Here is an 18,193-nt window from a genome sequence, read left to right as displayed (position 1 = left end):
ATTATTAGTTTGGGCGATTATGCATGCGGAGATACCAAACATGTTTGTTTATTTCTTTTGTTTATTTTTATTTATAACCTGGGAAAAGGGGGGTGATTCTGACTTTTATTAGGGGAGGGGGCTTTTTTTTTTATAATAACACTTTTATTTGTACTTTTACACTTATACTAGAAGCCCCCATGGGGGACTTCTAGTATAAGTGCACTGATCTCTGATTGAGATCTATGCTGCATAGATCGATGAGATAGGCACATCGATTGCTTCCGGCTGCTGCAGCCGGAAGTAATCAAGTGCCGAGCCGGGATCAGTGCCATTACGGCGCTGACCCCGGACAGGGTAAGATGTGTGGATCGTCCCGGAGGAGAGATCCTCCCCACTAGACACCAGGGAAGTGCTGCAGTAAGTAATTGGATACAGCTGTCAACTTTGACAGCTGCATCCGATTACTTTATTAGTGGGCACGGTGATCGGACCCTGCCCGCTAATAGCCGTGGTCCCGGGCTACGAGTGGCACCCGGGACTGCGGCGGTTCAGAGCGCGGCCCCGCTCTGAACGAGTGGAGGCGGCCCTGGACGTACGGGTATGTCCAGGGTCGCCTAGGGGTTAAATATGTTTAGAACGAATTCATGTAATTCAATATGAAAATACAACCTCAGGACAAACATTTCTCCATGTTCTCACCTTTATACACGCTTTATATATCTAAAGTAGTAATACTTATAAATAACAAAAAGTAAAATATTAACACAAATCAATGTGTAACCACGCTTCTCAGCAATTCTTTGCCTGGTTTTATTTAAATGATACTAGGAATTTCACTAAGTAGTTTAAATGCTTAAAATAAATGAGTGTGTGTAAGGTAAAAAAATCCTGGTCATACTGGCACAAACAAGGGCAATGGTATGTTCACACATGGCAGATACGTTGTATATTTGGTTGTAGATTTTGACTTTCTACAATCTTAATTGGTAAAATCTTCAACACATCCACAGCATATTGGCCATGTGAACAAGTCCTAAGAAAGGTTACTCTATGAAGTGAAGAAAGAAAACAGAACATGAGAACTGCTTGGTTAAAGAAGCACTAACTGATAGCATGTCTACAAATCTGGTTTCTCAAGTATGTGCACAGTTGGTTCATCAGGTCTCTGTTGTGTCCTTCCACCCAATGCATCTCTACCAATACACTGGAGGTCTCCTTCTTAATATTTATTATGCATTTAAAAAGAAATGGAGAGCTGCCGCTACAGTCGGCTTGTGAGGATTCTGCAGTAACCTGGTTGACGTCTTCAGTGGAATCATGCTCATCAACCTCAATGACGACTTCTGGCAAATGTTTGGAGTCCTCCTCCATAGACTCAGGAATGGCATCTTTAGGATCTGAAGTCAAAACTGCAGGATCACCTATACCGGAAGGAGATGGATTTTTCTCATCAGAGGCTTCTGTTTTTCCTGCTGTCTCTTCATCTTCCGCTTGTTTTTCATCCTTCTGAGCTACCAGGAAGTTCTCATCCGGGGCTCGAGGTAACTCTCTCAGCTGTCTCATTCGATCCCTCTTCTTTCTACGGATATGTACCCAAGAGTTTTCAATCGCAGTCAAAAATAAACTTTCTTCTCCATTCTCACAGGGCACAGGTTTATGTTGTACCTGTAGGAAAAGAAGACAATTTTTTCTGGATCACATAATACACTAATAAACATCTAACCCTGAAAAAACTCCATATACACAAGAAAAATTATCAGTTCAAAAGATAGTTTCCACCTTTTTGCAATTGTGACACTATGAAAGTTTTTTTTTTACTTTTTTGATCAACAGAGGTGCTAGGTTTATAAAGAAATAGAGAAAAGGGGTTGCTGTTTTCTTAATCAGTTGGCACAAATGGGCATAACAACACATTTTAAAACTGTTATCTTCTAACTGCAATAGGGTGTAATGCTACATCCTTTTGCCACAGCCTTCAGCATTGCTGCCAGCTGTAATATCCAACTGCTGGGACTGGGGATGTCTGTTTTATGGATATTGATGTCCTTATTTTTACATGATCTAAATTTTATGCACAATTTTGGAGCTGGAGGCTACCTGTCTTATGGAATCTAAAGGGGTTGTTCACCATAAAAATTTTTCTTTCAAATCAACCAGTACCAAAAAGTGCCACAGATTTGTGATTTATTTCTATTAAAAAAACCCTCAAGTCTTACAGTACTTATCACCTGCTGTATGTACTACAGGAAGTGGTGTATTCTTTCCAGTCTGGAGAACAGGATAGCTTCTCTGTGGGGATCTGCTACTGCTCTAGTCAGTTCCTCAAATGAACAGAGGTGGCAGCAGAGAGCACTGTGTCAAATTGGAGTGAATACACCACTTCCTGCAGGACATACAGCAGAAGTAGTTTACAAATCTCTGGCAATTTTTGACACCAGTTGATTTGATTTTTTTTTTTGGTGTGCACAGCTCCTTTAAATAATCTATACCCACCTTTTTTATTCCCTTCACCCCCATTCTCATGTTGCCCCAGTCCCACAGTGCAGCTCTTACAGGACTGGGAGGGCACGAGGAATGCCTACTCAGTCAATCTGTGGTTGCAATGGATTCCCACCTAAGCCACTGAATGGTTGAGCAGGCAGTGATGGGGGAGCAAGGAAAATAGGTATAGGTTATTTTAACTCTTTCCACTTGCTTAAACAGAATTACTTTAATGGATGACCTCTTAAATTATGTATGCAACTCAATAAACAAAAGTAAATATAAAAAAACACTGATTTCAGCTTTTTTTCTTTTCCCACAGAAAATGTTAATAATGGTTAAGCAATAAGTTATAATGTTCATCAATATGGTGCCACTAAAAATACAACAGCAAAAAACAAGCCCTCATTCAGCTATGTCAGTGGAAAAATTTAAAAAAGTTATGTCTCCTTAAAAATGCAGCAAAAACAAAAATATCCCTAAATGCCAAGGGGTTAATAACATTGCCAAGGATTCTTGAACAAATTATGCCCCTGTGCCATCTTCCCATTATTCCACACTGATTACGCATTGCTGGCATCTCTCTGTAAAGACTAAGGACGCTCGGCTATTTACTGTCAATTAACTTTTTGCAAATTGGGTAAACTTGCAATAATATTTCACAAATTCATCTGTTCTTCCATCTGTCAGGCTGCATCTTCATACTTAGAAAAACACACAGTTGGATTGTCGCTTAGCTCACATACTAAACAATAGACGGGAGAAAGAGAAAGTCATAAGTTCTCCATCATAAGTGTCTGCATTCATTTGTCAAGGCTGCATGTGTGTAACTACTGCGTATATACAACGTACAGAGAGACAAGACATTTCTAGGCTGTGTTCCCACGTTGTCTTATTTTTGGCTGTTTAGCGGCCATTTTTTCGGGCGGCTGGCATTTTGGTGACCAAACGCAGCAGTTTAGTGTAAGTTACGATCTGTGTTTTGGTGTCAAAATAATGTCAGACCAAAAAAAAAGGTTGCAAAACGGCCAAAAAAAATTGTAAATCTATACTAATATAGTAACCTATCAACAATTCTCATTTTGGACACTTGTTTTCTGACTGGTTACCATGTGGAAAGTAAATACTGTTAGCACCCATTACAGGACCTGCAGCTTCCTCAGACACAGACCCATCCATTATAGTGATAATAATCAGTATTTATGGAGGGGGTTCAGGAGCTGAGCCCACTGCATACACAGTGGGGGTCTGCTGCTAATGACTAAACAGTCATTTAACCATTTAAATGCCACAACCAATAGCGATCGCAGGATTTAAAGAAAACCTGTCACCCCCCGTGCCGGGGTGACAGGCTCCCGACCCCGTTAGATCCCCCTATGCTTACCTCATGCGCCGGGTCCCGCTTCCTGAGCCTGTCGGGTGACTGAGATTTCAGCGCCCAGCGCGCGCGCGCTCACGGGAGAGTCGGATGCTCACAGAGAATGAATTGGGAGTCTGATGCTCACGGGGGGTGACAGGTTTCCTTTAAAGAGTCACTGTTGTGAATTTTTTTTTGCAGAAATCATTAGTCCAGGCGATTTTAAGAAACTTTGTAATTGGGTTTATTATTAGGCAAATATACCATTATCTGCATTTAAAAAGACTTTCCCCAGGTCACCCCCCCCCCCCCCCCCCACCAGGAAATTGTGACTTGTTGCATCAGACACAACCATGTCTGTTCGATAGAGAGGGGAGGGGGAGGAGGGAGTTAGCCAGCAGCTGAGAGCTGAGAACAAATGATCACACAAACAAAGAGCTGGGTGACAGGTATTCAGAGGTCAGAGAGGTCAGTACTGACTGTCAGGGAGAGCTTCAAACTGATTTTTCATGATAAAAATTCATTTTTCAGCTAATAAACCCAATTACAAAGTTTCTTAAAATCACCTGGACTATTAATGATTATTAAAAATTTTCACGACAGTGACACTTTAAGTGTCTAAATGACTGGTGCTGCACCTGTCAGATGTCTAATCAGCACCCCTGCAATAAGATTGTGGGAGGGCTGATCTGTCTATACTTATCTTCCATTGATGCTGAAGCATTTCTGCTAATAGAGTTTTGCCAGCAGAGTGATAATCTGATCAAACAGTATTAGCTATTTAATAATTGTTTATAAAATTTCCCTATGGGAACTTAAAAAGTGTACAAAAAAAATGTTAAAAAATAATTTTCTAAAAACCCTCCAATTTTAAAAGTTCAAATGCCCCCCCCCCTTTCACATAAAAATTGTAAACATAAAAAACACTATATAAATATATTTGATATCACTGTGTGCAGAACTGTTTCAACTATTAAAATATGTTATTGACACCGCATGGTGAATGTTGTAAACAAAGAACAGATAATTATCAAAAAGTGCCATCTACATCAAAATGGTAGAGATAAAAACTACACACCATGTTAAAAAATAAACAGCCCTGTAAACATTAAAAAAAAGTTATATGACGATCTAAAGCAAAGTTTCTAATTATATTAAACCGTAAAACATAACTAAGACTATATAAAATCAATATATAATCAATGTAATTGTCCTGACCTGAGGAATACTTATAACATGTCAGTTCTACCATGCAGTGAGTGGTGGAAAAACAAATCACCCCCCACATAGTTTTGAATTTGCATTTTTTTTTTCAGTTTCACTTCACAAAATTTTTTTTTTCATTTTTGCAGTATACTTTTTGGTAAAATGTAGGGTGTAATTACAAACCAAATATGGCAAATATGCAAGAAATGTGTATGCCCAATATTAGCTTAAAGGGGGTAGTGCGGCGCTCAGCAATTATTCACAGAATAACAAACATTACAAAGTTATACAACTTTGTAATGTATGTTATGTCAGTGAATCGCCCCCTTCCCGTGTCCCCCCACCCCCGCACGTGTACTCGGAAGTGTGGTGCGCTATACATACCTGATCCGTGTCGACCGACCCCGTCTGCCATCTTCTTCAAAGACGTCATCTTCGGGAGGCCGGCCGACCCGCTCCTGCCGGCCCCCCTCTGCCGTGTCATAACTGTGCTCAGCCGCGATTGGCTGAGCACAGTTATTCTCAGCCAATCGCGGCTGAGCAGCTGATGACGCGACACGCGTCATCAGCTGCTCGGACGCGATTGGCTAAACACAGTTATGCTCAGCCAATCGCGGCTGAGCAGAGGATGACGCTGTAGAGGGGGGCCGGCATGCGGGACGGCTGCAGTGAGTCGGCCGGCCTCCCGAAGATTGCATGGACAGAAGACGGGGGTTGACAAGCGTCAGGTATGTATAGCGCACCACACTTCCAGGTACAGGTGCGGGGGTGGGGGGACACAGGAAGGGGGCGATTCACAGACATAACATACATTACAAAGTTGTATAACTTTGTAATGTGTATTATTCTGTGAATAATTGCTGAGCGCCGCACTACCCCTTTAATGAATTATATCCTGTCTAGAGCTCTTACACCTATCCAGGATCTGGGTATTTGGACCTACAGACTCACCTATAAAGTCTAACACTTGCATACTGCGCGGTATAAGGATGCGTTTACACAGAGAGATTTATCAGACAGATTTTTTAAGCCAAAGCCAGGAATGGATTGCAAAAGAGGAGAAATCTCAGTCATTCCTTTATGAGCTGTTCACTGGTTATAGTCTGTTCCTGCCTTTGGTTTCACAAATCTGTCAGATAAATCTTTCTGTGTAAACGCACCATAAGAAATAGAGATTCTAGTCCCAGGACACTGGTATATACCCAGCAGGACTAATGAAGTAATGAAGATTATTATTTGATAAATCAGAGTTTACACTTAGCTGATGGAATTAAACTAAATAAGAACTGAATCCTTAGACCTTTCCAGTACTCTTGGATGCAACTTTCATGGCACCAACCTTTAGATCAGTAAGTATCTTTTTTAAGCAATGTGTGACCACAGAGATATCTTCCAAATCACTTGAGCAGTCAGGCTTGTCCTTAAGCATCCTTACAGTTGTCTCCAATACATAGAACATCATGGGTTTCCGTGGCTTTTCCAGTTTTCTTTTCTTAGAAGGAGGGTTCTGAATGATTAAAAAAGAGAAATTTGAGTCTGCAATCTTCATTCCTTTTCTCTTTATGGTCTCCATACTGCACAGGCACTTCTTGTCTGTACAGCACGTAAGCAGAAGTAGTGGAGAAGGGGAACAAAGCAGAAAACAAGAGGCTGGGAAACCTTCTGCAACAGTGAAGTGGATGGGGTGTGTATACAGCTTTGTTATTTTCAGTGTAGCACAAGCAACACAGTAGATATACCTAAAGTCTGGACAACCCCTTTAAGAGAACCTCCAGATTATCTTGATCCCTTTGTCACTGCACAAGGAGCGGTTTGCATGGGCACTTGTACCTGTTATTTGATAATATATAATAATATAATGCTGTCCTATTTTTGCTCTCATGTTGTCCTCTGAAGTTTATGGAGACTAAAAATAATATGGACTAATTATAATATTATAATTATAATGTTGGACTAATTTCCTACACAAAAGGAGTTTCTCCAGAACTTGCTATCACGTTCAGATTTTTTTTATTTTTATTTTTTAATATCAGTTGCCATAAGCGAATGTTGCTGGAAATTGCAAACCTTCTGTACATGCAACACTTGTTATTTCCTTAATAATAAACTACAGATCCTATAGATCAATAACAAAGCCTGAAAAGAGAAATGTTAATGTTTCCATTATGAGTTTTACCTCGGTTACTAAGGCCCCTTTCACACATCAGTATTATACTGTCCGCAATTACAGATCCATATCCATTGATATAAATGGACCCTTTTACTCACCTGTAGTTGCTATGGATCTGCAAAAGGGCTGTTACAATCAATGGGTTTGTGCAAATGCAGACGGGGGTGGTTAAACATCCAGTTACTGATGTGTGAATATAATTCTATAAGCACATAAGGCTGAAGTAACACATAGAAACACATTTATCAAGGTGCGCTCTGGTGTACGCCACAGAAAAGGAGCAGATTTTTATGCAAACCACTCAGATAGCGCAAAAATCTGTGCCCTTTCCGTGGCATATGGGCGTTTACCTGATAAGAAGGCAGGGGGATGCGGCGAGGAGAAGACATGATCTCCTCCTGCTTCTAATATGCTAATAATGCACACAGAAGTAAATCATGGAAGAAGTCTACACCTGCTGCAAAGCAGGTGTATATTCCTGCGCTCACCCTGTAATAGGCGCCAGTCCTGCAGGAATTTACTAAGAGTGTGTGCCTCTTAAAGGGGTTATCCAGTGCTACAAAAACATGGCCACTTTCCTCCAGAGACAACACGACTCTTGTCTCCAGTTCAGGTGCGGTTTGCAATTAAGCTCTATTCACTTCAATGGAACTGAGCAGCAAAACCGCGCCCAATCTGGAGACAAGACTGGGGCTGTCTCAGGAAGACAGTGGCCATGTTTTTGTAGCGCTGGATAACCCTTTAAGGCTTATTTGCGTGTTACTTATAACACGGAACCTACGGACGGGGAAGCCCTGTACTCTAGGACCTATTTCCCACCCAGCATCATGCGTCAATATGATGTCGGGAGCAGGGAAAGTGTATCAATCTTCACAGCACTGTACTCACACAGCTGCTCACGCCATCATATTGATAAATGATGGCAGGCAAGGAAATAGTCTACTACAGGGATTCCCCGTCTTTATGTTCTGTGTTATATGGAATGTGAGAATAAGCCCTTAGTAAATCTGGCAGACTGCATGGAGGCAGAGCATTATTTAAGACCGACTTACGAGTATTAAAGTCTGGATAAATGTTCCCCATAATGCAACTGAATTGGTATTTCCCAATAATGGGGGCAGCAAATGATGTTTACTGGTGAAGTTCCTGAAATCTGCCAGTAGATGGATCCACTCAACTATGATATCTGTGGACTACAGCCGAATCCACCCATGTTAGTGAACAAGACAGACATCAGACAGAGTAACATACAGAACAGTGCTGACTGCACCTATCACACAGTACACAGCTTTGTTCTGTTTTACGTCGGCGCAATAAACCATATAGAGTATACACATGCAAAATATGCCATGTGTAAATGGAGGCAAAGGCTAAGAAAAGCAAACAGTAGTAAAGCGGAACCACACCAGCTTATGCGTGTCACTAGTCCTCACTCAGCAGATGTTTTCCAAATCTGCGGTGAAATCTGTATGGTTTATATGCAGGTTTCCGCATGGATTCCTTACCAGCTATATATAAGTAGGGAAAGCTGAATTTCTGCATCATGTGGATGTGATTTGTAAGGGTATGTTCATATTAGTACTTTTTATCACTGGAAAAACAAACAAACACATGATGGAACTCTAGTGGCACTTAAACCTCAACATACCCAACTATAGTCAATGAGGTCCACTACTTCAACTTGGGTGAAAGCAGAGGTTCTCTTGTTTTATTTAACAAAACTCATTTATTCAGGAAAATAAAACCATATGTTGTATGGAATGTCTACAAGGAACGGATCCAGCAGAATATAACTGCATATTTCTTGTGCCCCCCCCCCCCCCTCCTTGTGCAAACACACAGACGACAGGGGGTTTATTTTCTGATGGTTTTGCTGATATGAGATAGAATTTATTTCACTTTGTAGTATAAACTTAATCTTAGATGTGGACTCCACAGTCAGCATTCTGAGCTATGTGCTGCTATAGCACATTGTAACACAGCTGGCATGGGAGCAGAGCGTATTACACAGGTACTGATCCCCTGAGCTTTTACTGAGAATGTGCACGTGGCATGAGATTTCACCAACTCATTGTGCTCACTTGAAAACACAAAATAGCAATGTGAGGTTAATGTGCACACACAAAGCATTAGAGGACTGGCTGTATGGTATATAGAACAAAACCAGACACATTTCACTGCCTTATGATCCTATGGGTGTCAATAGTCGAATATGGTAGCGACCACATTGTGCCAGCTGTTACTATAGGCTCTGTCTGGGAGCAGTGACGCTGCAGGATTACAGCATGCACTAACACTTGTTTTTACAAGGCAAAACAAGGGGATAAAGCATATCCAACAGCCTGGCTCCTTCCCACATCACAGACAAGTCATCCATAGCCAATGACTTTGGTGGGAACGGCCAGCTATCTTATATGTATGGGGGCCTCCTTACCTTCCATTAACAGATGATGTTGCGGGAAAGAAAGTTTGGGCATGTTGAATTTCATTTTTTGATCTTCTAACATTCCTTATTTCAGGATCCATTTTAGTTAAAGGGTTTTTCCAACTTAAAAGTTTTACATTACACTGGGGGGTGGGGGGGGGGGGGGGAATTGCTCATCTCTTTTACCTGCTTCCAAAACTAGATGTGGTAGCAGGAGCTGCCTGCTCAGCCGATCACTGCCTGCAGCCATGTCACATCTTGGCCAGTGGTTGTCCTGCTCAGACAGCTTATCTCAGAATTGAGAATTAATAAGCAGCAGGGAACTGGATGTAAAAGGGAGCTGTGGGGGACCAGGGCAAATATGAAAAAAACACATATACTGGAATACTTTATAAAAAAATAAGAAAGAAAAAATTCCTACGTTATTCACCTTTAAGGTAAGGCCCATGCATTACAACAAATCTACTGTTATGTCTTTATTTTTACTTATTGCTAATATTGCGAATACACATGCTTATTACTCCACTTTTAGCCAATAAAACTCTTGACTAGAGGACCTTTCCCTCTCCTTATTTTATATACATATTTATACTGTCTTTGCCATATCGACAGATTTGTTGTATTACATACCTAACTAGAGGACTTCCACTCCCCGCCATTTACTCTTATACAAATACAACTTGACTCACAACCTGAAGCACTATATATCTAACTAGAGGACCTGTACTTCTTGCTTTTCTATTGTTTAAGAGGGACAGTCCCAAAAAAAAAAAACTTTTGCCATGTGAGGGTAGGTTCCAGTGGCGTAACTAGAAATTGCTGGGCCCCATAGCGAACTTTTGAATGGGCCCCCCCTCCAGTCACGCCAATAATATTAATAGTACTACTTATATACTTACATCCAGCCAGGACAGCAGTGTGTGTGTGTTATATACAGCCAGGACAGGGGGGGTGATATATACAGCCAGAACAGGGGGGGATGATATATACAGCCAGAACAGGGGGGGGATGATATATACAGCCAGGACAGGGGGGGATGATATATACAGCCAGGACAGGGGGGATGATATATACAGCCTGGACAGGGGGGGGGGTATATACAGCCAGGACAGGGGGGGGTTATATACAGCCAGAACAGGGGGTGGTATATACAGCCAGAACAGGGGGGATGATATATACAGCCAGGACAGGGGGGATGATATATACAGCCAGGACAGGGGGGATGATATATACAGCCAGGACAGGGGGGATGATATATACAGCCAGGACAGGGGGGATGATATATACAGCAAGGACAGAGGGATGATATATACAGCCAGGACAGGGGGATGATATATACAGCCAGGACAGGGGGATGATATATACAGCCAGGACAGGGGGATGATATATACAGCCAGGACAGGGGGGGGGGGGTATATACAGCCAGGACAGGGGGGGTTATATATACAGCAAGGACAGAGGGATGATATATACAGCCAGGACAGGGGGATGATATATACAGCCAGGACAGGGGGATGATATATACAGCCAGGACAGGGGGGGGTATATACAGCCAGGACAGGGGGATGATATATACAGCCAGGACAGGGGGGGGGGTATATACAGCCAGGACAGGGGGATGATATATACAGCCAGGACCTGTGTGTGTTTCCTTCCCCTCCTGTCTGTCCCGACACAACACTGCAGCTGTAGCCACAGATCTCAGGCAGGAGATTATGCTAATGAGGCTGCACAGAGCTCCGTAGCCGGGATACTCACGTCCCTGCTGGTCTCCCATCCCCCGAGCTGTCCGATGCCTGTGAGGAGGCCGGGTCCGGAGAAGGAGATTCCTCACTGCTGCTGGCTACTGACACACACTGTAAGTGGGGATCAGTGTGTGTCAGCTATTACCTGCAAATGGTAGCAGCAGGGATTCGGGGCAGGGGGCATAGCCCCAGCACTAGGGCCCAGGGAGGGGATGTAGTTGCACTGCAGGGGGGGACCTACCTACGTACACCTGCTGTGGGGGTGAGTGAAGAGACAGCACCAGCGCCGAAGGAAGTCCCCGCTCTGCTCACCCAGCGGTATCATAGGAGCCAGGAGACAGGAAGTTCGGAACAGGTCGGCCCGGCTTCAGAACACACTATTCTGCCGGGTTAGCTGATGTCAGGACAAAGGTCCTGAACAGCTAACTGAGAACATGACAGCCTGGCCGGGCCCCATGATGTGCCGGGCCCCGTAGCAGCGGCTACGGCTGCTACTGCGGTAGTTCCGCCCCTGGTAGGTTCACATTACAGAATCAGCGTGGAGACTTTCCGGCGGATTCCGTGGCATATACCCGTTTGCGCCTATCCGTCATGTATATTCTTTTGGCAGACAGCGAAATCGGCCTGGCCACAGAATGATGTCTATGGTACGGGCGGAAAGGCGGGCGGGTACTAGCGGAAAGGCGGGCGGGTACTAGCGACGGAATCCGCTGAAACTTCTCAGCGCGGATTCAATAGTGTGAACCTACCCTCACAGAGACGTCAAAGTTTTGACTGGTCGAGGTCTGAGTGTTCAGACTGCAATCGATCAAGAGAAGAAGACAGGAGAAGCTCACGCTAAGTGCATTTCTCCCCTGACTCTGTGTCAGGAGATGGCTACATAGTCTATGGTAGGGATGCACCGAAATATTGATACTAATGTTGACATTCGGGGGGAAAAAAATGGTTCAGTACCAGGATTTCCTGGTATTCTATACTTTATGTTAAAGGGGTAGTGCGGTGGTAAAGAATTATTCACAGACTAAACACACATTACAAAGTTATACAACTTTGTAATGTATGTTATGTCTGTGAATGGCCCCCTTCCCCTAGTCCCACCACCCCCACCCGTGTACCCGGAAGTGTGGTGCGCTATACTTACCTGTCACGTGCCGACACCAGTCTCCGATCTTCAGCGAGTGACGTCTTCTTCGGGCGGACGGCGAACAGCTCCGACTGTCCCGAATGCCAGCCGCCCTCTGCAGCGTCATCCGATGCTCAGCCACGATTGGCTGAGCATAACTGTGCTCAGCCAATCGCGGCTGAGCACAGTTGTGATGCGGCGGAGGGACGGGCGGCAGCGACTCGGCCGTCCGTCCGAAGATGACGTTTGGCACAAGATGGCGGACGGCCCTCGACACGGATCAGGTAATGTATAATGCACCACACTTCCGGGTACACGGGTGGGGGTGGTGGGACACGGGGAACGGGGCGATTCACAGACATAACATACATTACAAAGTTGTATAACTTTGTAATGTGTGTTATTCTGTGAATTATTTCTGAGCGCCGCACTACCCCTTTAAGCTGTGCAAAAACATAGAGTTTACAGTCATGGCCAAAAGTTTTGAGAATTACGCAATTATATTTTCACATGATCTGCTGCCTTCTGGTTTTTATGTGTTTGTCAGATGTTTTTATCACATACAGAAATATAATTGCAATCATATTATGAGTAACAAAAGCTTATATTGACAGAATGAGTTAATGCAGCAAGTCAATATTTGCAGTGTTGACCCTTCTTCTTCAGGACCTCTGCAATTCTCCCTGGCTGCTCTCAATCAACTTCTGGACCAAATCCTGACTGATAGCAGTCCATTCTTGCACAATCAATGCTTGCATTTTGTCAGAATTTGTTGGTTTTTGTTTGTCCACCCGTCTCTTGATGATTGACCACAAGTTCTCAATGGGATTAGGATCTGGGGAGTTTCCATGCCATGGACCCAAAATCTCTATGTTTTGTTCCCTGAGCCATTTAGTTATCAGCTTTGCTTTATGGCAAGGTGCTCCATCATGCTGGAAAAGGCATTGTTGATTGCCAAACTGCTCTTGGACGGTTGGGAGAAGTTGCTCTTGGAGGACATTCTGGTACCATTCTTTATTCATGGCTGTGTTTTTAGGCAAGACTGTGAGAGACACGATTCCCTTGGCTGAGAAGCAACCCCACACATGAATGGTTTCAGGATGCTTTACAGTTGGCATGAGACAAGACTGGTGGTAGTGCTCACCTCGTCTTCTCCGAATAAGCTGTTTTCCAGATATCCCAAATAATCGGAAAGGGGATTCATCAGAGAAAATGACTTTACCCCAGTCCTCAGCAGTCTACTCCCTGTACCTTTTGCAGATTATCAGTCTTTCCCTAATGTTTTTTCTGGAGAGAAGTGGCTTCTTTGCTGCCCTCCTTGAGACCAGGCCTTGCTCCAAGAGTCTCCGCCTCACATTGCGTGCAGATGCACTCCCACCTGCCTGCTGCCATTCCTGAGCAAGCTCTGCACTGCTGGTAGCCCGATCCCGCAGCTGAAACACTTTTAAGAGACGGTCCTGGCGCTTGCTGGTCTTTCTTGGGTGCCCTGGAGCCTTTTTGGCAATAATAGAACCTCTCTCCTTGAAGTTCTTGATGATGAGATAGATTGTTGACTGAGGTGCAATCTTTCTAGCTGCGATACTCTTCCCTGTTAGGCCATTTTTGTGCAGTGCAATGACGACTGTACGTGTTTCTTTAGAGATAACCATGGTTAACAGAAGAGAAACAATGATGCCAAGCACCAGCCTCCTTTTAAAGTGTCCAGTGGTCAGACACCCGGAAGCGGCGCAGCGATGCAGGACCCGGCGCTGGAACCGGGGAGGTGAGTGGACATCTTTTCCCTCGGCCACCTCCTCCCCGGTCCCAGCACAAAAGTGCCCCCCCGCTGAAGTACCCCTTTAAGGCAGGGCTGCAATGATGTTGAAATGTGTTTTGGGGGATAAAGTTCATTTTCTAGGCAAATATTGACTTTGCAAGTAATTGTGGTTAAGCTGATCACTCTTTATAACATTCTGGAGTATATGCAAATTGCCATTTCAAAAACTGAAGCAGTAGACTTTGTAAAAATTAATATTTGTATACTTCTCAAAACTTTTGGCCATGACTGTACTATGCTAGTGCTATGTGTCAGCCATACAACTACTACCCCAACATACTATACTGTGTGTCAGCCATACTACTACTACCCCCAACATACTATACTGTGTCAGCCATACTACAACCCCTACATATTATACTGTGAGTCAGCCATACTACTGCTACTAACTTAAACTAATATAATAATAATAATAAAAAAAAAAGAGAATACAGTGTTTGCACCAAAAAAAAGAAGTCAGGTTGATTATATAGTGAACAGTCTAAAAATTGGGGAGCATTATATCTGCAGTCAGGGGGGGGGGGCGGCGCTGGGGCATTATATTGAATTATCATTGGGGGGGGGGGAAGGGTTATATGCTAAGTATTAAAATGGTATCGAGAATTGATATAAAAAAAAAGTTGGTATTGGTATTGAACTAATAATTCTGGTATTGTGACATCACTAGTCTATGGTGCACGTCTCCCCACACTGACACAGAGCGGGCAGCGGACAGCATGGCATCGTCCTATCTCTGCTCATTCCTCTGATCAGTCAGGGTATGAACACTCAGACTATGACCAATAAAGACATTTGACATGTCACTCTGATATGTCACAAGCTATTTTTCTTGACTGGTACACTTTAAACATGGCTGTAGCATGGGAGGGAGACAAAATAAAATCCATCAAGGGAATACAAGATATTGTATAGGCTGCATTTTGAAAACATTCATACCCAGATAGGAATATCAATGGTAAGTGTTCCTAGTGTATTTTACTTTTAATTTACCTTAGTGTTTGTCTACATTATGACACTATTAAGCCACTTTCCTCAAGCTGTGGTTCACTCCACATTTACTGGTGTCTACTACATTTGATCACAAGACATGCTGCTCCCCAAGTATTAACAGAGTGTACAAATGCAAATTGAGGATTAGAAAAACATGAATGCTAAAAACAGTACCACCCCTGTCCTCAGATTGTGTGTGGTATTACAGCTCAGCTCCATTCACTTCCATAGAACTGAACTGCAATATCACACACAAACTGAGGACAAGAGTGATGCTGTTTTTGGAACAAAGCAACTATGTTTTTTTTTTTTTTTAATTCAATAGCGATAGTGAGGATAAGCCAAATGTCTATAGCTGAAGTTCAGGAATAAACAGGCTCCAAATTTCCAAAGGAAAAGCTTAGTCATCTGTACAGTGCAATGGATGTGCTATTCTGCCCTAACAGCTTCACAACATACGCCAGCTTATACTGATACTCTCCCAGACACAGATGCTCTATTCCACTAATCTGAATTCTGCTATATCACCCAATAACTGGACACCATGGGGGGGGGGGGGATTTATCAAACATGGTGTAAAGTGAAACTGGCTCAGTTGCCCCTAGCAACCAATCAGATTCCACCTTTCATTTTCCAAAGCGTCTGAGGAATGAAAGGTGGAATCTGATTGGTTGCTAGGGGCAACTGAGCCAGTTTCACTTTACACCATGTTTGATAGATCTTGTCATCAGCTTTTAGCTGAGTAAAGTAATGGCGGTGTATGATAACCCTTCTTACTTTGGATTAGGAGAAATAACTCTTTCAATCTATTTAAATTTAATATAAACTTTTGAAGTTTAATGAAACTTAGGAAATAAAGCCCACAGGGTGTTCACCTGGGCCACAAAAGGCCAGCAACCTCCAGATCCTTCTCTTCTAACACCCCTATGCCTGCATGTAATTACCAGTCTGTTAAGATTGACAGGTCGATCGGTGCTGGGCTTTTGCAGCCAAAAGGGAAGTCCAGTGGGCATGTTTTTCTAAGCCAGGATAACCCCATTTAATAGACAGGGGAAATCTACATTCAGAACCCTCATCTACTGGCCAGAACAGCTACAAAACTTGTCTCTCTGGAGGAACAAGCATGTACAATTTATTAAATTCAATGGGCATTGTGTAATGTTTTATTCCCCCAGATTCCCCCACAGAGGACACTGGACAACTTCTGATCAGCTGATCATCAGGGACCATCCCTACAAAAAAGTGACTGCCTAAAATGGATGAGCCATAACTTTAGGGGTGCTACCAGTATCCAGAGGTTGGGGTGGTGCAGGACATTTAATTAGAATTTTTACTACTCATTACTGGACCAGGGGGTTAAATATATTGGTATATACTTCACAATATTAATAAAATCTTTAGACCCTGCTCACTAACTCTGCACATTAATTTTAAATACTTTACAACAGGATATAATTTTTTCATGGAAAGCACATAAACTAGACAACATCAATATTCATTGCCCTACTAGATTCTTGTTTTAGCACCTTTAGCTGCAAATGTAAAATCACTGGTATAAATCTATAAAAGAGCTCTTTAACCCACAACAATAAAAAGCATTAGCAGGTGCAGCTCTGAGGTCACCTTTTAACGTCCAAATTATGCTTCAAATCTCCTGTAATACTGTATTCCCTTTACAGCAAACTGCGGGGGTGCATCTTAGAAGCCAGACCGTGTCTGTCATTGACAAGCATGGCCTGCACGGGGGGCTACAAAGCTTAGGGGATTTTCTATAAAAGATGGTGTTTTTCCTTTAAAGCTGCTGCAAACTGAACATGTTACGAATTTTCATTGTTAATATCAGACATTAAACAAATAAAGAAAGAAAAAAAAATCACTAAAATGTAGCAATACAGCTTTAAATGGTGAGACAGGCTGCACAAACAATCAATTTTATCAAGCCATGCTCAGCTTGAAATCACAGTTAGTCATCCTTTAAGACCTTTCACTGACTGCTTACAATCATACCAATTTAATGCCAACCCTCTGAATTGTAATTGCCAGGCTAGACATCTGCAGTTAACCCCCAACCCACAGGAAGAAGGGGGGAAAAAAGCCCTGAAATCGATAGACAACATACTCACTAGCCTAGGCTACAAAAGGAGGTCTGACAGGTCGCCCAAGACACCGTCGTACTTTCATTGTTTCACACCAGCCCGTGATTATGCTGATAGTGTGATAGAAGCTGTCAGCTAATGCCTTTTTAATTTGTTAAGCTCAGAAAAATCAGTGTGCATGTCTAATCCTTCAGACAAATGGGCATTAGCGGGGCAGTCTGTCACAAGACGGCTGTACAATAGGTAGTTATCAGACTCAGGGCAGGGAGCATGTTCACCCAGAGGCTATATGCAAGGATTGGAGAACACAGGCAACATGTTTCCAAGAGTGTAAAGGTTAGGCCACGCATGGCAGTCACATGGAAATAGTTTATTAAAAAAATAAAATTAAAAAATATACTTTAATTAATTATATATATATTATTTATATATACATACATACATACATACATATACACACACATACATACACACACACACACACACACACACACACAAGCAATATCCTGCAATTATGCTAAATATAAAGACCTACAGGAAGTAATACTGCACTGTCAGTTTAAGTTTTCCAAGAGTGTAAAGGTTAGGCCATGCATGGCAGTCACATGGAAATAGTTTATTAAAAAAATAAAATTAAAAAATATAATTTAATTATATATATATTATATATATGTATATGTATATATATATATATATATATGTATATATATATATATATATATATATATATATATATATATATATATACACACACACACACACACACACACACACATATACATATACATACAAACACACACAC

The 18,193-nt window shown here is 42.5% G+C and overlaps 1 protein-coding gene across 2 annotated transcripts in view; it reads right to left on the bottom strand.

Annotated features, from left to right (window-relative positions):
* Nucleotides 1-768: 768 nt before the first annotated feature.
* METTL16 (methyltransferase 16, RNA N6-adenosine) overlaps nucleotides 769-18,193 on the bottom strand; it is a 53,148-nt gene continuing 35,723 nt past the window's right edge. For both annotated transcript variants that reach the window (XM_069944495.1, XM_069944496.1), the window contains exons 9-10: nucleotides 6,366-6,533; nucleotides 769-1,647 (exon numbers count right to left, since the gene is read on the bottom strand). In XM_069944495.1, coding sequence (XP_069800596.1) covers nucleotides 1,084-1,647; nucleotides 6,366-6,533 — 732 coding nt within the window. In that variant the 3' untranslated portion in view covers nucleotides 769-1,083. The remainder of the gene's footprint in view (nucleotides 1,648-6,365; nucleotides 6,534-18,193) is intronic.

Source organism: Dendropsophus ebraccatus, chromosome 11 (assembly GCF_027789765.1).
Source record: "Dendropsophus ebraccatus isolate aDenEbr1 chromosome 11, aDenEbr1.pat, whole genome shotgun sequence".
Classification (NCBI taxonomy): Eukaryota; Metazoa; Chordata; class Amphibia; order Anura; family Hylidae; genus Dendropsophus; species Dendropsophus ebraccatus.
The sequence above is the reverse complement of the archived record's forward strand: the minus strand, read 5'-3'. Positions and strand labels throughout refer to the sequence as shown.